This window comes from Ictidomys tridecemlineatus, chromosome 2 (genome assembly GCF_052094955.1).
Source record: "Ictidomys tridecemlineatus isolate mIctTri1 chromosome 2, mIctTri1.hap1, whole genome shotgun sequence".
NCBI classification, from domain to species: Eukaryota; Metazoa; Chordata; class Mammalia; order Rodentia; family Sciuridae; genus Ictidomys; species Ictidomys tridecemlineatus.
This window is the reverse complement of record NC_135478.1, coordinates 131,939,234-131,961,275: the sequence shown is the minus strand read 5'-3', so window position 1 is coordinate 131,961,275 and position 22,042 is coordinate 131,939,234. Positions and strand designations below refer to the sequence as shown.

The 22,042-nt window shown below is 41.0% G+C and overlaps 1 protein-coding gene across 17 annotated transcripts in view; it reads left to right on the top strand.

The window, feature by feature from the left end:
* Positions 1-22,042, top strand: part of Ccm2 (CCM2 scaffold protein) — a 73,567-nt gene that overhangs the window by 25,081 nt on the left and 26,444 nt on the right. For 10 of the 17 annotated variants that reach the window (XM_040291906.2, XM_078039782.1, XM_078039784.1 and 7 more), the window contains one exon: positions 13,847-14,020. The exons of 6 other annotated variants lie outside the window; for them this stretch is intronic. In XM_040291906.2, coding sequence (XP_040147840.1) covers positions 13,847-14,020 — 174 coding nt within the window. Of the gene's footprint in view, positions 1-5,659; positions 5,791-13,846; positions 14,021-22,042 lie in introns of those variants that run through there. One more of the 17 variants, XM_013355985.4, reaches the window with a different exon arrangement.

Below are 22,042 nucleotides of genomic sequence, written 5' to 3'. Positions count from 1 at the left end.
TTTTAGCTGGCCTATTCTTGTTTTATGGATGGGGATTCTTCTCAGATGTCTTTCCCTGCCCTGTCTCTCCCTATTCACTCTTTGGCCTTTCTCTTTTATGATGATCATGGAAATCATTTGTGTCTGAAGGATGGATGATGTCTATTAGTGAAGGAATGCTCTCAGCATGTATTTCCTTTTTAGTTGTATCTGTTTCTCCGGGAGGGGCCCCCTGTAGTAGCCACAGTGGGGTGGGATTACTGGGCCTAGTAGTGTCTGTGTTTCCTTTCTTGCCTGGGTTCAGGTCACCTGGTTCTACTCTGTAGAAGCAGCTTTTAGAAAGGAGGAACCTGATCCTGTGACTCTACTCTGGGTTTTAAAAAGATAAAAATGATGGGGCTGGGGTTGTGGCTCAGTGGTAGAATGCTTGCCTAGCATGTACAAGGTGCTGGGTTCGATTCTCAGCACCACATAAAAATAAATAAATAAAATAATGGCATTAAAAAAAAAGGTAAACTGACAGGGAGTTAATACCATGTATCTATTCTTACAAATCTCACTTTAGGACTATTTTTCCCATTTTACACTGCTTTCTACATTTGTGGCATATGTGATATGTGATAGTAACTGAAGAACAGAATTATTCTGAGGCAACCAGTCTTTTTTTTTTTTATTGGTTGTTCAAAACATTACAAACCTCTTGACATATCATATTTCATACAGTAGATTCAAGTGGGTTATGAACTCCCATTTTTACCCCAATTACAGATTGCAGAATCACATCGGTTACACATCCACATTTTTACCTGATGACATATTAGTGACTGCTGTATTCTGCTACCTTTCCTATCCTCTACTATCCCCCCTCCCTTCCCCTCCCATCTTCTCTCTCTACCCCATCTACTACAATTCATTTCTCTCTTTGTTTTTTCCTCATTCCTCTCACAACCACTTATATGTAATTTTGTGTAACAATGAGGGTCTCCTTCCATTTCCATGCAATTTCCCTTTTCTCTCCCTTTCCCTCCCACCTCATGTCTCTGTTTAATGTTAGTCTTTTCCTCCTGCTCTTCCTCCCTGCTCTGTTCTTAGTTGCTCTCTTTATATCAAAGAAGACATTTGGCATTTGTTTTTTAGGGATTGGCTAGCTTCACTTAGCATAATCTGCTCTAATGCCATTCATTTTCCTGCAAATTCCATGATTTTGTCATTTTTTAGTGCTGCGTAATACTCCATTGTGTATAAATGCCACATTTATTTTTATCCATTCATCTATTGAAGGGCATCTGGGTTGGTTCCACAGTCTAGCTATTGTGAATTGTGCTGCTGTGAACATCGATGTGGCAGTATCCCTGTAGTATGCTCTTTTAAGGTCTTCAGGGAATAGTCCGAGAAGGGCAATAGCTGGGTCAAATGGTGGTTCCATTCCCAGCTTTCCCAGGAATCTACATACAGCTTTCCAAATTGGCCGCATCAATTTGCAGTCCCACCAGCAATGTATAAGAGTACCCTTTTCCCCACATCCTCGCCAACTCTTGTTGTTGTTTGACTTCAAAATGGCTGCCAATCTTACTGGAGTGAGATGGTATCTTAGGGTGGTTTTGATTTGCATTTCTCTGACTGCAAGAGATGGTGAGCATTTTTTCATGTACTTGTTGATTGACTGTATGTCCTCCTCTGAGAAGTGTCTGTTCAGGTCTTTGGCCCATTTGTTGATTGGGTTATTTGTTTTCTTATTGTTTAATTTTTTGAGTTCTTTGTATACTCTGGATATTAGGGCTCTATCTGAAGTGTGAGGAGTAAAAATTTGTTCCCAGGATGTAGGCTCCCTATTTACCTCTCTTTTTTATTTTATTTACCTCTCTTGCTGAGAAAAAACTTTTTAGTTTGAGTAAGTCCCATTTTTTGATTCTAGTTATTAACTCTTGTGCTATGGGTGTCCTATTAAGGAATTTGGAGCCTGACCCAACAATATGTAGATTGGAGCCAACTTTTTCTTCTATCGGACGCCATGTCTCTGATTTGATATCAAGCTCCTTGATCCATTTTGAGTTAACTTTTGTGCATGGCGAGAGAAAGGGATTCAGTTTCATTTTGTTGCGTATGGATTTCCAGTTTTCCCATCACCATTTGTTGAAGATGCTATCCTTTCTCCATTGCATGCTTTTAGCCCCTTTATCAAATATAAGATAGTTGTAATTTTGTGGATTGGTCTCTGTGTCCTCTATTCTGTACCATTGGTCCACCCGCCTGTTTTGGTACCAGTACCATGCTGTTTTTGTTACTATTGCTCTGTAGTGTAGTTCAAAATCTGGTATCACTATACCGCCTGACTCACACTTCCTGCTTAGAATTGCTTTTGCTATTCTGGGTCTTTTGTTTTTCCATATGAATTTCATAATTACTTTATCTATTTCTACAAGAAATGCCGTTGGGATTTTGATTGGCATTGCGTTAAACCTATAGAGAACTTTGGGTAATATTGCCAGGCAACCAGTCTTTTTGGAACCAAGAAATAATAAACTTTATTGTTACAAGTTAATAAAGTTGAACCATGTGAACTTGCTGTTTTTATAAGTAAAACACTGTTGAAAGCCAGCATTTTGATTTAGTATAATTAAATTGTACTGATGGTCCCTAACTACAGTGGTTTGACTCAATGAGTTTTTTACTTTATAATGGTGCACAGTTGTACCTATATAACCATTCTGTTTTTTACTTTCAGTATAGTATTCAATAAATTACGTGAGAGGAAGGAAAGGAAGGGAAAAGGGAAGTGGGAGGGAAGGGAAGGTTCAGCCATTGGGTTGGGGATATAGCTCAGTGGTAGAGTGTTGCCTAGCATGTGCAAAGCCCTGGGTTCAACTCCCAGCAGGGGGAGATTAAAAAAAAAAAAAAAGGTGAGGAAGGAAGGAATGGGAAAAAAAAAAGGCATACACGTGATAGCCTCTGAGGGCATGACAACTGGTTTCTTTTTTTTTTTTTTTAATATTTTTTAGTTGTAGCTGGGCACAATACCTTTATTTTATTTATTTATATGTCGTGCTGAGGATCAAACCCAGGGCCTCGCCTGTGCTAGGCAAGTGCTCTACCGCTGAGCCACAACTCCAGCCCAGACAACTGGTTTCTTAAGGCTTTTGGGTGTAGACTAAATTATACTACCAGCTTTCCTGGATCTCCAACTTGCAAATGGCAGGTGATGGGACTTTTCAACCTCCATAACCATGGAAATTGATTATTATAATATAATTGTGTATTATGCAGATAGAAAAAGAATGAGGAAAATCTCTGTATGTTGATATCGGTGTTATTATTAGACTGTGTTGTGCATAAAAAAGAAAACTTGAATACATATATATGTAATATACATATTTACTTATATGCCCAAAAGGAAATGATGAAAAGATAAAGAGATACTAATTAAAATGGTTAATATTGAGAGGGTATAGAAAAGGAATAGGGATGGAAGAGAAATATCTGTGATACTAATTAAAATGGTTAATATTGAGAGAGTATAGAAAAGGAATAGGGATGGAAGAGAAACATCTGTGAATGCATATTTTTTAAAAACATTCTTTTTTTAAAAAAATAAAACCTTTATTTTACTTATTTTTATGTGGTGCTGAGGATCGAACCTAGCGCCTCATACATGCTAGGCAAGCGCTTTACCACTGAGCCACAACCCCAGCCTGAGTGCATATTTGTATGTATTTTTACTTTGAAACCTTGTGATGGTTTTATATAATTAGAAATTTAAAATTAAAAATGAAAAGGATAGTTATTAAAAATTAGATGAAGGGAGCTGGAGATGTAGGTCAGCGGTGGGACTATTTGCCTAGGATGAGATGTTCACCACTTTATTATAAAATAGGGTTTTTTAAAAATTCTAATTTGTTATATATGATAGCAGAATGCATTACAATTCATATTACACATATACAGCACAATTTTTCAAATCTTTGGTTGTATATAAAGTGTATTCACACCATTTGTATCCTCATACATGTACTTAGGGTAATAATGTCCATCTCATTCCTCCATCTTTCCTACCCCTGTGCCCTCTCCCTTCTTCTCCCATTCCTTTTCCCTATCTAGAGTTCGTCCAACCCTCCCAACCCCACTATGAATCAGCCTCCTTATATTGGAGAAAACATTCAGCATTTGTTTTTTTGGGATTGGCTAACTTCACTTAGCATTATATTCTTCAGCTGCATCCATTTACTTGCGAATGCCATGATTTTATTCTCTTTTATTGCTGAGTAATATTCCATTGGGTATATATACCACATTTTCTTTATCCATTCATTTACTGAAGGGTATATAGGTTGGTTCCACAGTTTAGCTGTTGTGAATTGTGCTGCTATAAACATTGATGTGGCTGTGTCCCTATAGTATATAAAATAGGTTTTGGGTTAGATAATTTTACCTATTCTAGGCTGAGTTAAGTGTTCTGGGTTTTTTTTTTTTTTTTAGTTGATTTATTTATATGCGGTGCTGAGAATTGAACCCAATGCTTCACACATGTGAGGCAAACACTCTACCACTGAGTCACAACCCCAGCCCAAGTGTTCTGTTTTTGATGTGTAAAGACTGAATCCAGGGCCTCACACATGTTAGGCTAATGATTTACTCCTGAGCTACATCCCCAGACTTTTAAAAATTTTATTTTTGAGACAGTGTCTATCTAAGTAGAGGAAATGCAGATCCTCCTGCTTCAGCCTCCTGTGTAGTTGGAATTTTAGGTGTGAGCCACTTTGCTTGGCTGATTTGAATGTTCTAAGCACGTTTAAGGTAGGCTAGGCTAAGCTAGGATGTTTATCAGGATAGGTGTATTAAATGCATTTTCACTTATGGTATTTTCAATTTGTGATGTGTTTATTGGAAACTTGTTGGGAGGAGCATCTGTATTTTAATTATTTGGTTTATATGTTGATCTGTGAGTTATCTGTAGTCACTCTAATTAACCAGAAGATTAATTAAGTAGTTTTTCTATTTGCAAGTCATTCTGAAATATTCCATAAGGAACCTCAACACCAATAAGTCCAACTTCTCCTTTTCTATATTAGGAAATTTAAAGAACTGAAGGCAAAGTTGCTAGTGGACACACACTACTTAGTTTCAAATTGGTGACTCAACTTGCTAATCCTGGAGGCAGGTAGAGTCATTTGCAGGCTGAGTGCCTTCTAGCCACATGTGCCTTGCGCAAGCCCCACTTGGAAATGCACCTTTCCCCAGAAAGGTCTTGCTTGCCTTAGAGCAAGTGGTGAAAAAAAGCATGTCTGAGACAGCCTTGTCCATGTCTCTACCCTTCCATGAGTTTAGGGCCCTGGGTTTTCACCAACAGCATACAAGCCTAGCAGTGTTTTCTCTCTGATTTTTAACTTTAGCATCAGAACTTCTGAAAGGTCAGACGTCCAAAATAGCATCCCTTAGTTGACTGCATGGGATCCTACAGAAATGCAGGGGGTGCTGCTTGTGGGATTTGCGTGCTGTGAGTAGTGGGAAAATATTTATTTGTTCATTTTGTGTCTTTTTGTTCATGTAGCCCTCTTGAATTTTATCAACATTCTGGATGCTGCCCGCTTTTTAAAAACTGTAAACAAGTGCAGTGGGCTTTGCAGAAGGAAGCTGTGGTTTCTGGTCTTCCTGCTTGCTCATGTTTTTTTTCAGAGGGAGGGCTAACATCTGACCATATTTTTCTACAAGTTCAAGAGAGAGTAGAGAATGCACCAGAAGGTGAGGAACCAGAATTCCTCCAAAGAAATTGCTCCTCAAACTGAGTCTCCAACGGGGTATTCTGTGGAGAATGAGGTAGGTTCAAATCCAGTGTGGAAGGAGCCGCCTAGAACAATTGTGTGAGGCCCTTTTGGGTGGCATTTATGCCATTTCTCAAGGCTTGTTCAGGATGTCCTGTCCTCTGACCTCTACTCTGGGACATTGGGGTGGAGGGTTCATTTATCAGCTTCTTTGTCTGGAGGGCAGTCAACAGTGTGTGTGCCTGGAAATGAGGAGCCATCCCATCCAACTGGAGAGTAGAGGTTGTTACACTCATTCATTTTTACTTAGGAATGAGGCCATGGTTTTTCTGTCTTTGAGGGAAAAGTAATTTTCCTGTGGATTTGTAGTCAGTTGAGTCCCAAGATCTGAGTTGAACAATGGTAAAGGAAAAAGGTCAAGAAATTGATAGCATCCAAACCTGGAGAGACTCGTGCCTGGAATTTTGTCCATAGGCCCATAGTGGGACCATAGTGTGGATTTCAGTCCATTGGCTATGGCAGTCTATGGGCATTAAGGTGCGTATGCATTTGCCACCAGAGCAAACTGGCAGCAGTGGGCAGAGATCTGATTCTCTAAACTTGGCCAAATCCTGAGATGGGGACACATACAGGCAATGTTGTGCTCATTATTAGACATGTGTAGTACCAGGGAAAGGTCCTTTTTCCATCAGGCATCGGACTACTCAAATTTTCTTAAAAGAAATTGAACCTATCTAGGGGCACTACAGTGAGTGCTGGGAGTTGTTTCCAGCTTAGATAGGCAGTTTTGCAGGGCAGGATTGGCAGAGGGAGCTCTCTGTTACAGAGTTTGCAAAAGAAAATTTGTCATAGCCTCCAATACACATAGACCTAGGGCAGTGTATGATATATGAGAAGTGCAGGCTTGGATGTATAGGGACATAGCCTCTCATTGTTCAGCTGGACATAATTGTGCTTCTGGTTTCTGTTGAAGCAGGGGTACCCTGAGCAGTTTTCTGACCCTACACACTGAGGTTGGTGCCTCTTCTAGTCACTCTCCCTCATCCTTGCCAGGCCTGGTCATTACTGGGTAGTTGGAGTTTGTCTGCCTCTTAGACTGGGGGCATTCTGGGGAAAGGAATGATGGCTCCTTCACTGTTAATAGCAGTGTCTGGTGTGTGGCAAACCATCGTGAGACTCTGCTTAAGGTTGGACTCTAGCAGATGCTAGGTCTTTTATTTTAATAATAAGTGTCTTTGTTCAGAGTCAGTCTTGTTTTATTAGCAAGGTAAGACCTACCTTATAGTTTATTGTGAGGATTAAATCAGATACACATGTGAAAATGTATGAGGTACCCCATGCATCTTGGTTTTCTTACTTTCTTCCTTCTTATATTTGTTAGCACTTTTCCCAGAATTACTTGCTGAGCTTACGTTTTGTACTGGGGATGCAGGTAGCATGTATGGCTGTACTGTTTACTTTGTTCCCAGAGCAGAGGCCACTGTCCCATAAGTCTAGGTATGCTAATTCTTTCGTTCATTCATTAATTGATCAGTACAGGGGATTGAACCCAGGGGTGCTCTACGACTGAGCCATATCTCCAGCCCCCTTTATTTTTTATTTTGAGTCAGGGTCTTGCTGAGTTGCTTAGTGTCTTGCTAAGTTGCTGAGGCTAGCCCAGAACTTGTAATTTTCTTGCCTCAGCCTGTGGAGTCACTGAGATTACTGATGTGTGTGACATCACACCTGGTTTTTGCTGGTTCTTTTACAGGATATATTTTTTATTGTACATGAATAAACAGATGCTCTGATTTAGAAGTTAATATCTGAGAAATTGTGTGATAACCTCAGTCCTTCAGAATCTGTTCACCCAAGTGGACCATTAGATTGATCTTCCTACTTGATGAAACTCAAGACCCGTAGTGGACACAGGCCGGCCTTGCTCAGAATCCAATCCTGGGCGTCATGAGAGAGCATGTTCATTATGTAATGTTCTATACAGGCCAGAGGGAGTTTTAGTTTTGGTTTTTATTTTTATTATTTTTTTAAAATTTTACTTATTTATTTTTATGTGGTGCTGAGGATAGAACCCAGGGCCTCGCATGTGCTAGGCGAGCGCTCTAAGGCCGAGCCACAACCCCAGCCCTAGTTTGGAATCTGTAGAACATTTAAACTAAGAAATATACTTTGGGTTTCCAACTTTGTGTGTGTTGCTGGGGATCAAAAACAGGGTCTTGCACTTACCAGGAAAATACTCTACCACTGAGTAGTAGAGTATTCCCCAGCTCCAAGATTTCCAACTTTAAGAGCTGTTTTAAGTTTAACATGGCAAATAGTACAATATTGCAAGGATCTGGGGCCTTTTCAGAGTGAGTCTAGAAAGTTCCACAGTTATCTGAGGTAGTGTATATTCCACATGGATGTCTATACGATGCTGCACAGAAACTCAGAGCTAGGTTCACTCCTCCCTGTTCTGTACCTTGGGCTCTGGCGGCCCTTTCAACCCTGTAGCCTCTGTTTCTTCAGAAAAGACTTAGGCCAATAGTGTCATCCTGTGTTAGGACTCCACTCATGGAAGAGACACTCACTCAACCCCCTGCTCTTCTGGGGGGCAGTTGGGTCTTTTGATTTCTTGAGGTCAAAGATGATAGATCATTTTGGTGGTGATGAACATGTACACTCAATAAAACATTTGTTGAATGAAGATTGATGGTTGCTAGACTTTTAAAACTTTGGATCTGTAGAACATTTCAGTGAGAAGGTGAATGTAATCCCAGTGACTTTGGAGGCTGAGGAAGGAAGATTGAAAGTTTGAGGCCAGCCTCAGAATTTAGCGAGGCCTTTAGCAACTTAGCAGGGCCCTGTCCCTGTCTCAAAATACAAAATTAAAAAAGGCCTGGGGGATGTGGCTCACTGGTAAAATGCCCCTGGTTCAATCCCCTGTACCAAAAAAAAAAAAAAAAAGGGGGGGGGAACCCATGATAGGTTATTGGAATCTTGATTCTGTACATTAGAATATTCTAAATTATTTATCAGTTTAATTTTTAACCACAATTTTCATGTTCAAAAGCAGCTTTAGTTAAAAAATCTGAGATGCCGTCTTGTTCTGTTTGTTGCTGAAATAGCAGAGTACTCCCTTACAGTGCTTCTTGTTCCTCTTGCCGGTTCCCCATGGCTGAGAGAGAACTGGGCCAATGCAAAAGTGCTAATTCTCTTCCACCAGAGCAGCAGCTACCCTTCATTCTGTGCTAAAGACAGTAAAGTTGTGGCAGATGTGCTTGGTGTGTTTCATTACTAAATAGTTTCAACAGTCCACAATCTAGGAAGACTCATCTATCCAGTAAAACACAAAAACAGGGTGGTTTAGCATTATGGCACATATTGGGGGCCTGCTGTGTGTCTTCAGCATTTACTGGCTATTTTTGTCATGGATTTAAATTCTGTTACTCTGTTTTGGTAATATTTCTCCTGCCTAACTGTGATACCCTTGAGGGTAGGAACTATCCCTCTTCCATCTGTGGTGCCTCCCTGGTTGCCTAGCCTGGTATAAATGAAGGGTCACCACCAGCATTTATTGTTCTCCAGTCCTATGTAGGCTCTGGGGCAGAGATGAAAGTGCCAGGGGCAGTGGTGACAGAGCTGGGCTCAACTAGGGAAGAACAGACCCCTGGGCAGTAAGTCATTCATGGGGGTATCCATAGAGGGTATCTACAGGGGTTGTACATGGTTTTCTTGTCCTGCAGGGGTTCTGAAAGATGCTCCCAATGGTTGTATCACTTCCTAATTGCAGAGGGTCTTTCTTTAGTGTTGGGACTGCAGGACCGGGCCCTGGGGTCCTTCCTAGTGTAGATTAATTCTTTATGTAGATTCTAATTTTATGAACTGTATATTACTTTTATGATAACAGTATAAGTTGCCCGTGGTTTGAGAACCTGTAAGGTGTGGTGAGGGCTTCTTGGTTAGAGGGCTATCTTAGCAAGTCTTGATCTTAGAATGGGTTCCTCTTGTTCCCATGTGTGGATTAGTAGTGAGTTTGATAGCAGGCAGCTTCTGGAGGACAGGCCCACCAAGCTGATCTGCTTGCCTGCTGGAGCCAGTGCTCAGCCATGGTAAGCTACTAAGAGGAGGGAATTCTGTGGGGTCACAGGAGGAAATGTCTTAGGAATACCTATTTTCCACTGGCCAGTGTGAGACCATGAACTCTATAGAGACACAGGTTTATGGGCCACATGCCTTTGTATATCCGTAAACCTCAGGGCTAGGCTATGTACATCATAAGAACTAGAAGGAGAAACTAGTGGTTAAGTGTAACACATGTGAAGAGTAATTCATGTGCCATCTGGTCACCGAGGATGGTGTCAGTAGTGAGGAAATCACAGTTGTTTTTGGTGGGGCTGATGAAACATGATTTTTGCATTGCTAAAATTACATCACCAAATGTGGGGGGTCATATTCAGCTTACAGTTTACCCTCAGTAAAAATCTGATTTGACAAATCACCCTTCTCCCTTGAGAACCCCACATTGAGACTGCCTGGTCCAAATGCCACCTGCTCCCATCCACCACTTATCAAAACTCCTCCTGAGGCTCAAAGTACAAGCTTGTGAAGAGTCTGAAGAGAAAAGCCTGAAAGGTACCCCAGGGGCAGCTGTCGTAGAGTGTGAATGTGGCAGCTCAGAACTAGCATCCTGCCAGCTTTTCCAGAACCCTTTTCCATCTGTTCTGTTATTTGTCTTAGAGAGGGTTGTCTTCTAAGGATATTGGTTCTTTTAACTTTATATGCTTTTATATCTTGTTCCAGTTTACGTATAAACAGTGAGAGGCAGGAATTCATATTCATCCTTTTCAAATATAAATATTTCAAAGGTGAAAACAGTACAGAGCATAGAAAATAGAGCTCTGTACACACATCATCCAGCCCCAGCTGTTACCTGCTGTGGGGACCTTCTTTCTTTTTCTGGTACTAGGAATTGAATCCAGGGGTGTTTTACCACTGAGCTATATTCTGAACCCTTTTAATTAAAAATAAATAAATAAATTTTGAGACAGGGTCTCACTAAGTTGCTTAGGGCTTCCCTGAGTTGCTAGGGCTGGTTTCAAAGTTACAATCCTCTTGCCTCAGTAAGTCTCTGGGATTACAGGCATGTGCCACTGGTCTCGGCGCTGGGAACCTTCAGTTATCTTACTCTACCTTCTCCCCAGTGCCAGCAAGAAATTTTAAGGGGCTACCTCTGGGGGAGTTACTGGTCAAGAAAGGGTGTCAAGGTCAACAATTGACTATTCCAGGTCAAAGAGGCAGATGCTGAGTGGAGAGGAAGCTGACACCAGAGGAAGTATTTTAGTGGATCAGAGGGCTCTGAACCTGCATCAGAGTCTTGTCCCATGGGGAGAGTGGATAAAGCACTCAGGTGGGTGCCAGGCCCAGTTTTATTTTCTAGTCTGGTCATGAGGTGTAGAAGACAGTCTGAGGCTTTGGCACTATTTTTATAATGATAGATGTTGAAAAAGAGATGAATTTATGTATTCATGAAGGTATATATTTGAATGGTACTGGGCATTGAATACAGTGATGCTTTTTCACCAAGCTACATACCAGCCCTTTTAATTTTTTAATTTTGAGATAGGGCTTCACTGAGTTGCTTAGGCTGGCCTCAAACTTGTGATCCTTCTGCCTTAGCCTCCCAAATCTCTGGGATAGGTGTGTACCACTGTACCTGTGAGATGAATTTATAATATATTGTCAAGAGTAAAAACAGTCATAACTTGACATATATTTTGCTTGTTCACAGTGTATCAGATGTGTGCTCAGCGGATTTTGTAAATTATTTCATAGTCTGCTCACAGACTGAGGATCATAAACTCGTTTTAGAGATGGTGAGAGTTCAGATAATCAGTTTGCTTAGGAAACTATGCAGTCAAGACCATCATGCCAGAGTGGAGGTCAAGCCTCCAGCCTGAGGAACTTGTCTATCTACTGGTAGCAAAGGGTCCTTGAGATGTAGGAAACCTTGGGGTGGGGTGAGGATAGGCATGATAGCAGAGTGAGTGGACAGCTCCAGCGCCAACTCTTCTCCCATCGTTTTATTTATTTATTTATTTTTAAATATTTATTTTTTAGTCTTAAGTGGACACAATATCTTTATTTTCTTAATGATTATTTTTTAGTTGTAGGTGGACACAGTACCTTTATTTTTATGTGGTGCTGAGAATCAAACCCAGTGTCTCACACAAGCACTCTACCTCTGAGCGACAACCCAAGCCAATATCTTTATTTTACATTTATGTGGTGCTAAAGATCGAACTCAGTGCCTCAAGCATGCCAGGCAAGCACTCTACCACTGAGCCACAACCCCAGCCCCCATTGTTTTATTTTTGTTGAACAGGATTTCTGATTTCTGTTTCAATGAATGTAATAAAACCCAACATCAAAAGGCCATGGATTTGAAGGGTCAGCAGTAAAGGTGAGGGACAGGAAAAGCTGTCTCCACTGTCAGAAGGCAGCAGAATCAGGGAAGATTTTTGGGCCTATTATGTGAGGATGGGTGGACTTTGCTTGTTTATTGATTTTTTTTTTTTTCCCCTAATGCTAGAGAGCAGAGTGTGTTGGTAGGAGGTGGGGAGGGTCCATGCCAGGTAGGGTCTGACCCCAGCCTGACTATGGGGGTAACTGCAGGAAGCTGCTGGACCATAAAATTTTGCCTTTGTTGGAAGTGATCACAGAATTCTACCCTCAGCTGTGATTGTCTATGAAATTGGTAGTTGACAAGGTGCTCTCTGGGACCACAGGTTCTGTGACACCACTCTGTGTTGGGTTTTGTGTGTGGCTGGATTTCCCATATTGCAGGGGAGAGAAGTGAAAGCTTTTAAAGTATCTGATAACTCATATATTTTGTTTGTTACTGTATTGGGGAATAAGAGAAGGTCTAAGTTGGGCCTGCTGTGTGGACCCAGCTGCTGTCTGAGCACTGTCACCCCATCTGGGTAGGCGAGCTGTAGAAGCAGCTGAATCTCCTCGATAAGATGTCTGTCAGATCACTGAGAAAAAGGCAGTGATGTCATTGTCTCTTGCAAAGGTCACTTGGTGTCTGTGCCTGCATTTGTGACATTTTGCTGCTGAGGTAGCACTCAGTGTCTTATTTTCTCTGGGTTTATGTTCAGGGACTGCAGCGCCATCTCTTAGCAGAACTTGGGATTGCTTCCTCATGGTGTCAATGATCAGGAGGTGCCAGGCCCTATCCTGGCGTTTCTTAGGCTAGGTTTGCTTTCATCCTCTTTCACTCTCTCTCTCAGTTCACTTTGATTATAGGATTATTTTTCAGAACTTTCATGAGGTGCCTAAAAGGGTGTGAGGTTGCTTAGTGAGGGACCAACTAGAATGATCAGGTGTCTAGTTGTCTGCCCCTGAAGCCTGGAGGCCCTGCCAGAGGGAAGGGATTGCAGAAGCAGCACATGCTGCATTAAAAAATGAGCTTCAGCTGGGTGTGGTTGTGCATGCCTATAATCCTGGCAACTTGGGAAACTGAGATAGGAGGATCACAAGTTCAAGGCCAGTCTCAGCAATTTAGTGAGACCCTTAGCAACTTACTGAGATCCTATCTGGGAAAAAAAAAGAGCTGGACATGTAATTCGGTGGTAGAGTGCTCCTGGGTTCAGTCCCAGCACCATGAAAGAAATGAACTTCTGTAGACTGCTCCACCTTGGCTGCTGAGATGGTTCCTTGTTGCTCACACCTGGCCATTCTTCCTACTTGCCTACACAGAGTTCTCTAACATGAAGTTGCTCAGCAGAGTTTGGAGGAGTTGGAGCCATGTATGTTTTGTCTTCTGGGGAAACTCTTCCCTCTGTCTCTTCTTCCCAACAGCCAAGGTTACTCGCCTTCTGTGTATTGTAGTGAACAGAGCCTTCCACGCAGCCCATGTGGCTTCTTGGCCCACCTGGGCCTGTGAGTTGGCCACAGAGCCCAATCCCTCAGGCTGTGTATTCTTTGTCCTTTCTCACTAGCCTGGCCATCATCAACCCCTGTTTGCATGGGGATAGTGGTAATGGTTTTGGCTACTTCTGTTTGTTAGCCACAGGTACAACACAAAGCATTTGTGAATAATGAACTCCAATCATTGCCATTTCTGCCTGCAGCCTGGAATTGTGTCGCCATTTAAACGAGTATTCCTAAAAGGTGAAAAGAGTAGAGATAAGAAAGCCCATGAGAAGGTGACAGAGAGGCGCCCTCTGCACACTGTGGTGCTGTCATTACCCGAGCGCGTCGAGCCAGACAGACTGCTGAGCGACTATATTGAGAAGGAGGTAAAGGTAAGTCGCCATGGGCCACAGGGAGCACCTGCCAAACACTGAGATGATGAGGCGTCTACCTCTACATAGTGCCTTAGCCCATACCCCACTCACTGCCCTTCCTGTGCTGATGTGTCTAATAAGAAAACCCAAAACCCAAATTCTTGTCCCTGACCAAAGTTTGTTTTTTTATGCAGTAGTATGATATATCCTGTCTCTTGAAGGCCCAGCCATATGGGCAGCTTGACCTGCTCCACCAGAAGAGGGTTGAAGAGCTGGGAGAAATTCCACATCTCCTCTAGTTTGCAGATGACAAGAATTATTTGATTGAGTGCTGGACATGGTGGCATATACCTGTAATCCCAGCTACTTGTGAGGCTGAGGCAGGAGGATTGCAAGTTTGAGGCCCAAATGGGCAATTTAGTGAGATCCTGCCTCAAAATTTAAAAAGAGGGGAAGGGGCTAGGGATAGTCTAGCATGCTGGAGGCCCAGGGGTTAATCCCCATTACTGCAAATAAAGGTGGGTGGGGAAGGCACTCTAATCATGTGCTTGAGCCCATCACTGTGTCTCAAAGGCCTGTGCTCAACAGACTGTTTCTAAGCCATGTGATGTCCCCTAACATGAAAGTAAATGAATAAAAAGGTATTAAGCCACAAGGTCAGAGAGAAAGAGAAGGAGACAACAGGTTGAGGGGGCCCATAAATAGGAGAAGGAAGCTAATGAGGTGAGATTTTGGGGTCAGAGGTTATGCTGCTGGACCTGAGCACCCACAGAAGAAAGAATCCAGGTGCTTAGAAGGGACCTGTCTGGATGCCTGTGAGAGGGATTCCTGCCTTCACCTGGCCCAGCCAGGGGATTAGCTTCTCCCTTCCCCACTGGGAGATGGGACTTTGGACCTGCAGATATCTGGCACAAGGGAGGGTGGGAGAGACCCAGGTCAAAGCCTGCTATGGATGGTGAGAATCGCCAGCCCCTTTCTCTATCAAGCATCTAGAATGCCTGTAACCAGATCTTTTCCATCAGAGGATTCATGGAAAGAAGCTGAGCAGCCCCATACTGACCATGAGTGTTAAGAAGCTGGCAACCTGAAACACCAGCAAGGGTAGAATCTGCTCCCCTCTGCCAGAGGACCAGGAAAAGGGCAGCCTCACAAGGCAGCATGTTCAGAGAAGTACTGCTCAGCTCCAGCCAAACGTGACAGAAACAACTGTGTCCCTAACTTCTATTCCACCAGCAAAGGCCAAGTAGGGGCCACCTTTCCCCCAGAGCTGGCCAAGCAGGGAACAGGGAACTTTATCTCTGCTGAGCAGTAACAACTTCTTAAAGAACCTTGAATGGTTCTGGGTGTCAGTAGAAATCATGTGGGAGGCAGTCACTCCCCCAGCCAGGGAAATATCATTGAGGGCCACATGGGAAGCCAGAACTGCCACGAGGCCCAGCTCTAAGAAGAGCATCTCCCCCCACCCAGGGAGGCCAGGTAGAGAATGTGACATTCCACTCTGCCTAATGATAGAAAGGTGTTATTTCCTTCTTCTCTGGGGACCAGAGCAGATTTCTAAGAGATGTGTCACTGGAGTTCTGGAGAGAGGATAAAGGGCAGGGATGAAGAACTTTTCAAAGATAATGTTTTAGACAGCTTTTGCATCATTGTGACCAAAATACCAGACAAGAACAATTTAGAGGAGGTTAAGTTTATTTGGGGCTCATGGTTTCAGAGGTCTTATTCTATAGATGACTAACCTCATTGCTTAGGACCCAAGGTAAGGCAGCGCATCATAGCGGAAGGGTCCAGCAGAGGAACACTGCTCAGCTCACAGCAAGGTCAGGAAGCAAGGAGGTGGACACAGAGAAGATGCACCCTTTCAGGGTGTGTTCCTAGTGATCTATCTCCTCCAGCAGTATTCTACCTGCTCACAGTTACCACCAAGTCATTCACACCAGGATGGACTGGTTAGATTACAGCTCTCAATCCAATAACTCTACCTCTGACCATTTTTGCATTGACACTGGACTTTTTCAGGGGATACCTTACATCCAAACCATAACAGATATAATGGCTAAAGCAGCTCCAATTGGCAAAAGACAAACTTAGAGAGCAGTTAAAACAGCAGATTACTCGTCAGAAACATGGGGACCAGGAGAAAGTGGCCCAGCATTCTTCAAGGGCCCAGAGACCCTGCAGAATCAAAAGGATAAGGAAAGAATACAACAAGCAACTCTACTGCAGAAACAGTAGATCAAAAGACAGGACGGACCAATTCCTTGAAATGTGCAAACTACTGCACATCCTCTGAAATAAATAATTGGAAATGTTTTGTAATTATTAAAGAAATTCAATATCTAATTTTCCAACTTTTTTTTTTTTTATAAAAGAAGTCTTCAGTCTCTGATGGTTTCACTGGAGATTTCTACCAACCATTTGAAGAATTAACACCAGTTCTACAGTCTCTTCTAGAGAAATGGAAGGGGAGGGACACTTTCTCATTCTGGGAGGGTAGTGTTGTCTGATACCAAAATCGGACAAAAACAGAACAAAAGATACATAGCCACAAAACTTCTAAGCAAAATATTAACTAATTGAATTCAGCATATGTAAAAAAAATTATATACCATGATCAAGTGAGGTTTATTCAAAGGTTGCAAGATTGGCTTTGTATTTGAAAATGTAATTCATCTTATCAGTCAGTGCAGAAATTGACAAAATCCAACACCCATTCTTAATAAAAACTCAGAAAACAAGATTATGAATGTGAGCAATGAATGTATAGATACCAAACTAAAAATACAGAATCATTTACAACTGCTTAAAATAATGAAACACTTAAGTATAAATCTTACAAAACATGTATAGCATTTGTATGCTAAAAACTAAAAAGATCAGAGAAGCACTAAATTTAGTGGAGAAATTTGAAATAAATCAGAGGCCTAAATGAAGAGACATGTTTGTAGACTGGTATGTTAACTGTCAGTTCTCCCAAATTCATATAAATGGACCAGTGCTTTGAAATCAGAAACTACCACAGGGTACCCAATATGTAATCAATATTATTTTTTTCTTTTTATGGTACTGGGAATCAGACTTACGGCCTCACACACACTAGAAAAGTGCTCTGCAACTGAACTATATACTGAGCCCTGAAGTAGGTAATTCAAACAACTTTATAACTATTAGAAGTGAATTATACAATTTTTTGTCAAAATCCCAGCAAGATATTTTTTGTAGATACAAATAAGATATTCTGATCTATATGGGGAGGAAAAAGAAGTAGAATTAGCTAAAACAAATGTGGAAATATGAAATAAGGAGAATTAGATCTCAAAAAGTATCTGATTGCTATAAAATTGTGAACCTTGGAGCAGACCTACACACTGATTGTTGTCAGAGGTACAGAATCTGTTCAGCAAATTGGATAGAAAATTGGATGCCATAGGCTAATAGTGAATCTCATCCTAAACTTCACTTAATACAAAAATTAATTCAAAATAGATCATGGGCTTAAATGTAAAACTTCTGGGAAAAATCTCAGAAAGTCATCATGATGTAGGGCTAGGCAAAGAGGTCTTAGATGTGACACCAAAAACAATCAATAAAAGGAAAAACTGATAAGCTAGACTTCACCAAAGTATAAAAATTTTTCTCTGCAAAAGAGGATGAAAAGACACAATACAGGACCGGGGTTGTGGCTCAGCGGTTGAGCGCTTGCCTAACATGTGCGAAGCCCTGGGTTCGATCCTTAGTACTACATAAAATAAATTAATAAAATTAAGTATTAAGAAGAAAGAAAGAAAGAAAGACACTCTGCAGATAGAGAGGAAGTATTTGCAAACCACATATATGATGGAGGGTTAGTATCTAGAAAATATAAAGAACTCTCAAAACTCTCAACAGGAGAAAAAGCAAACAATACAAGTAGAATTTGGGCAAGAGACAAGACATTTCACTAAAGAGGATATATAGGTGACAATATAAATATATGAGAAGATGCTCAACACCACTAGCCATCAGGGAAAGGCAAATTAAAACCACAATAGTTATCACTATATACCTAACAGAATACCTAAAGTAAAGAAATAGTGGCAACATCCAGTGCTGGTGAGCATGCAAGGAGCTGGGTCCTTGCACACTGCTGGTAGAATGTAAAATGGTGCTGCTGCTCTGGATAACGGTTTGATAGTTTCTTAAAAACTCACCATGCAACTACTATATGATCTTGCAATTGTGCTCATAGGCACTTTATTCTAGGGAAGTGAAAATTTGTGTTCACATGAAAACCTGTGTATGCATATTCAAAGCAGTTTTATTTATAATAGCCCTAAACTGGGAACAACCCCAGTGTCCTTTGGTAGGTAAATGGTAAAACAAGTTGAGGTTTCTTCATACCATGCAAGACTTCTCAGCACTAAAAAGGGATGAACTGCTAATACATATAATAACCTGGGTGGATTGTCAAAGTTACTGCTAAGTGGAACAAGCCATCCCACAAATGATTCCCTTTATATAACATTCTTAAAACAATGCAGTTACTGATATGGAGAACACAGTAGGATTTGCTGTGGTACAGATGGGGAAAATAGTTAAGCCTATCAAAAGGTAGTAGGAGGGAACTGGGCATGGTGGCATACATCCATAATCCCAGAGACTCAGGAGGATCACAAGTTTGAAGCCAGCCTTAGCAATTTTAGTGTCTCAAAAAAAAAAAAAAAAAAAGGACTGGTGTCAGGAGTGTACCCCTCTAATTTCAGCAACTAGTGAGGCTGAGTGAGGTAGGAGGATTGCAAGTTCAGAACCCGCCTCAGCAATTTAGCAAGACCCTCAGCAACTTAGGGAAATCCTTTCTCAAAATAAAAAGGGCTGAGACGTAGCTCAGTGGAAAAGTGCCCTGGTTTCAATCCCTAGTAACCCCCAAGAAAAGGTAACAGGAGGGGACCTTAAGGTGATGATGTTTTGAATCTTTAATGTCATTGTCTGTTTCCTATGTACTTTTTTTGGTGTACTTCTGTAAGATGTCACCACCAGGATGAATGGATGAAAAGGCGCAATAGACCTCCCTCTATTATTTCTTGCAGTACTATGTAAATTTAAAATTATCTTAAACTTTTAATTATTAAGAGATAAAAGATTGTGCATAGCCAGGTGCAGTGGCATGTTCCTGTAGTTGGAACTGCTCAGGAGGCTGAGGTAGGAGGATCTCTTGAGCCTAGGAGTTCAAGGTCAGCCTGGGGAACACCCCTCCAACCTGAACCTCCTCCAGCAAACTCAAAAGATTGTAGTTTTATGACTTTGCATAGAAGTGAGGTGGAATATATGAGACAAAGTGATATAAGCAGTAAGTTAATGATTAAGTAAAAAATCATATTCTAAGAAAAAAGAAAGGGTAAGTAGGAGTAGTGATTTATATATATATATACATATATATATATATATATATTTTTTTTTTTTAAGTTGTTAGACCTTTATTTATTTCTTTATATGTGGTGCTGAGAATCAAACCCAGTGCCTCACACATGCCAGGCAAGTGCGCTACCGCTGAGCCATAGCTCCAGCCCGGGAGAATAGTGATTTAATTGGAAGTTGAGATATAATATCTTAAAACAAGAAACCAAACAATAGCAATATAAACCCATCATTTAGAAAAATGACTCTAGATGCCTGAAGAAACAGATCCTAGCACGGCTATCTCTTGAAAGTGGTTTATAGGATTTTCCTGGTTGGGACTAGAGATTTTCATTTTTTATTATATGTTTCTTTGAACTATCTGACTTTTTAAAATGTATACTTTTATTACTTTGATAAAATAAAAATAGTGATAAATCTTCAAGTGGCAAGGAAACATTTATTCCCACATATTCCAATGTGGTTCTTTATGGAAAGTATTTTGTGTTTAGAATGAGCATTAAAAATAAAGTTGACAGAAACTTGATAATGGTTCCTATTTTTGGAATGCTTACTATGTGCAGCAGTACTGTTTAACTTTTTACATTCATTAATCCTCACAAAACCTTTGAAAAGTTGAAACATTCTCCTTATTTTTCATCACATGCTGGCATTTGCCCCAGTATGCTCAATGCTATGTTAGCTTGAAGCCTGGTGACTGAGTGAGGTAACACACACCAGGCCTACTGTGTCTTCATTCTGGGAGAGACCGTAGGTAATTACTTCTGTGATATCAAACCCAAGAAACTTCTTGGTTAGATTTATTTTTTTAATTAAAAAAATTATTTATTGAATATGTAACCTTTGGAAGGAACCCTGACTCCATTTTCTTGAATCCTTACACACATAATTTAGATATCTCTATATAAACATGTATGCATTTGTTTCTGAAATGATTACATGGTGTATACTGCATCTTCTGTTTTAAAATTTCAATTAAAAAAAAACATTTTTCTATGTGTGTGTGGTACTGGGGATTGAACCCAGGGTCTTTCTCATGCTATGCAAGTTCTCCACCACTGAGCAACATCCCTAGCTCCCAACTTTTCATTCATTCATTTGGTCAGTCAGCCAGCTGCGCATTCATTTTGTGGTGCTGGGGATTGGACCCAGGGCCTTGTGCATGCTGGGCAAGCACTCTACCACTGAGCTACATGCACACCCCTGAACTTTATTTAAAAAAAAAAAAAAAAAAAAAGGTTGTTTTGGGTTTTATGTGTGTTGTGTGTGTGGTGCTGGAGATTGAATCCAGAGACACTTACCATTGAATTTTATCCTTAGCTCTTTATTTTTTATTTATCTTATTTTTTTGGTACTAGAGGTTGAACTCAGGGGTGCTTAACCACTGAGTCACATCCACAGCCCTTTTTTGTATATTTTATTTAGAGACAGGGTCTCACTGAGTTGCTTTAGGACCTTGCTAAAATGCTAAGGCTAGCTTTGAACTTAAGATCCTCCTATCTCAGCCTCTTGAGCTACAATTACAGGCAAGCATATGGCTCTTGTTTTTTATTTTTGAGGCAGAGTCTTACTAAATTGCCTGGACTGACCTGAACTTGTAATTCTCCCATGTTAGCCTCCAGAGTAGCTGGGATTATAGGTGTGTTCCACCACACTCAGCTTAAAAATGTGTAAAGCTGGGTGCGCATGCCTATAATCCCAGTGGTTTAGGAGGCTGAGGCAGGAGGATGGCAAGATGAAAGCTAGATGCAGCAATTAAGTGAGGTCCTAAGCAATTTAGTGAAGCTCTCAGCAGCTTAGTGAGACCCTGTCTCAAAATATCAAAAAGGGGCTGGAGGTGCTGGGGATATAGCTCAGTTGATAGAGTGCTTGCCTTGCATACACAAGGCCCTGGGTTCAATCCCCAGCACCATAATTAAAAGTGGGGGGGGGGTGCTAGGTAAGTGGCTCAGTGGTTAAACACTCCTAGGTTCAATCTCTGGTGCCCCCCCCAAAAAAAAGTTTTAAAATTATTTTACTTGATGTAATAATTGTATATACTTATGGATCTAATGTGATATTTCAGTACATGTTTGCAGTGTATAATGATTAAGTCAGGGCAGTTAAAAATCTGTCATCTTGAACATTTATCATTTCTTCGTATTGGAAACATCCAAAAATCCTTTCTTACAGTTGCTTTGCAATATACAATAAATTATTAACTATTTTTAACCATCTAACTGTATTTTTGTACCCAATAACCATCTTCTGTCTTCCCTATTCTCTCTTTCGTTTCTATCCTCTGATAACCCCTATTCTATTCTGTACTTCTGACTTACTTCCACATATCAGTGAGATGTGTGGTGTCTTTCTGTGAGCAAATGGCAAGATATCGTTCTTTTTTTATAGAAAAATATTTTATTGTGTATACACATCACATTTTCTTTTTCCTTTTGCCATACTGGGGAATGAACCTAGAGGTACCCTACCACTGAGCTCTATCCCTGGCCCTTTTTTGTTTTATTTTGAGACATGATCTCACTAAGTTGTCAAGTCTGGTCTCTGTCTTGCAATTGAGCCTCCTGCTCAGCCTCCCAAGTTACGGAGATTACAGTTGTTTTCCACTCTACCTGGCTCTAGCCTTTTTATTTTTTATTTTGAACAAGT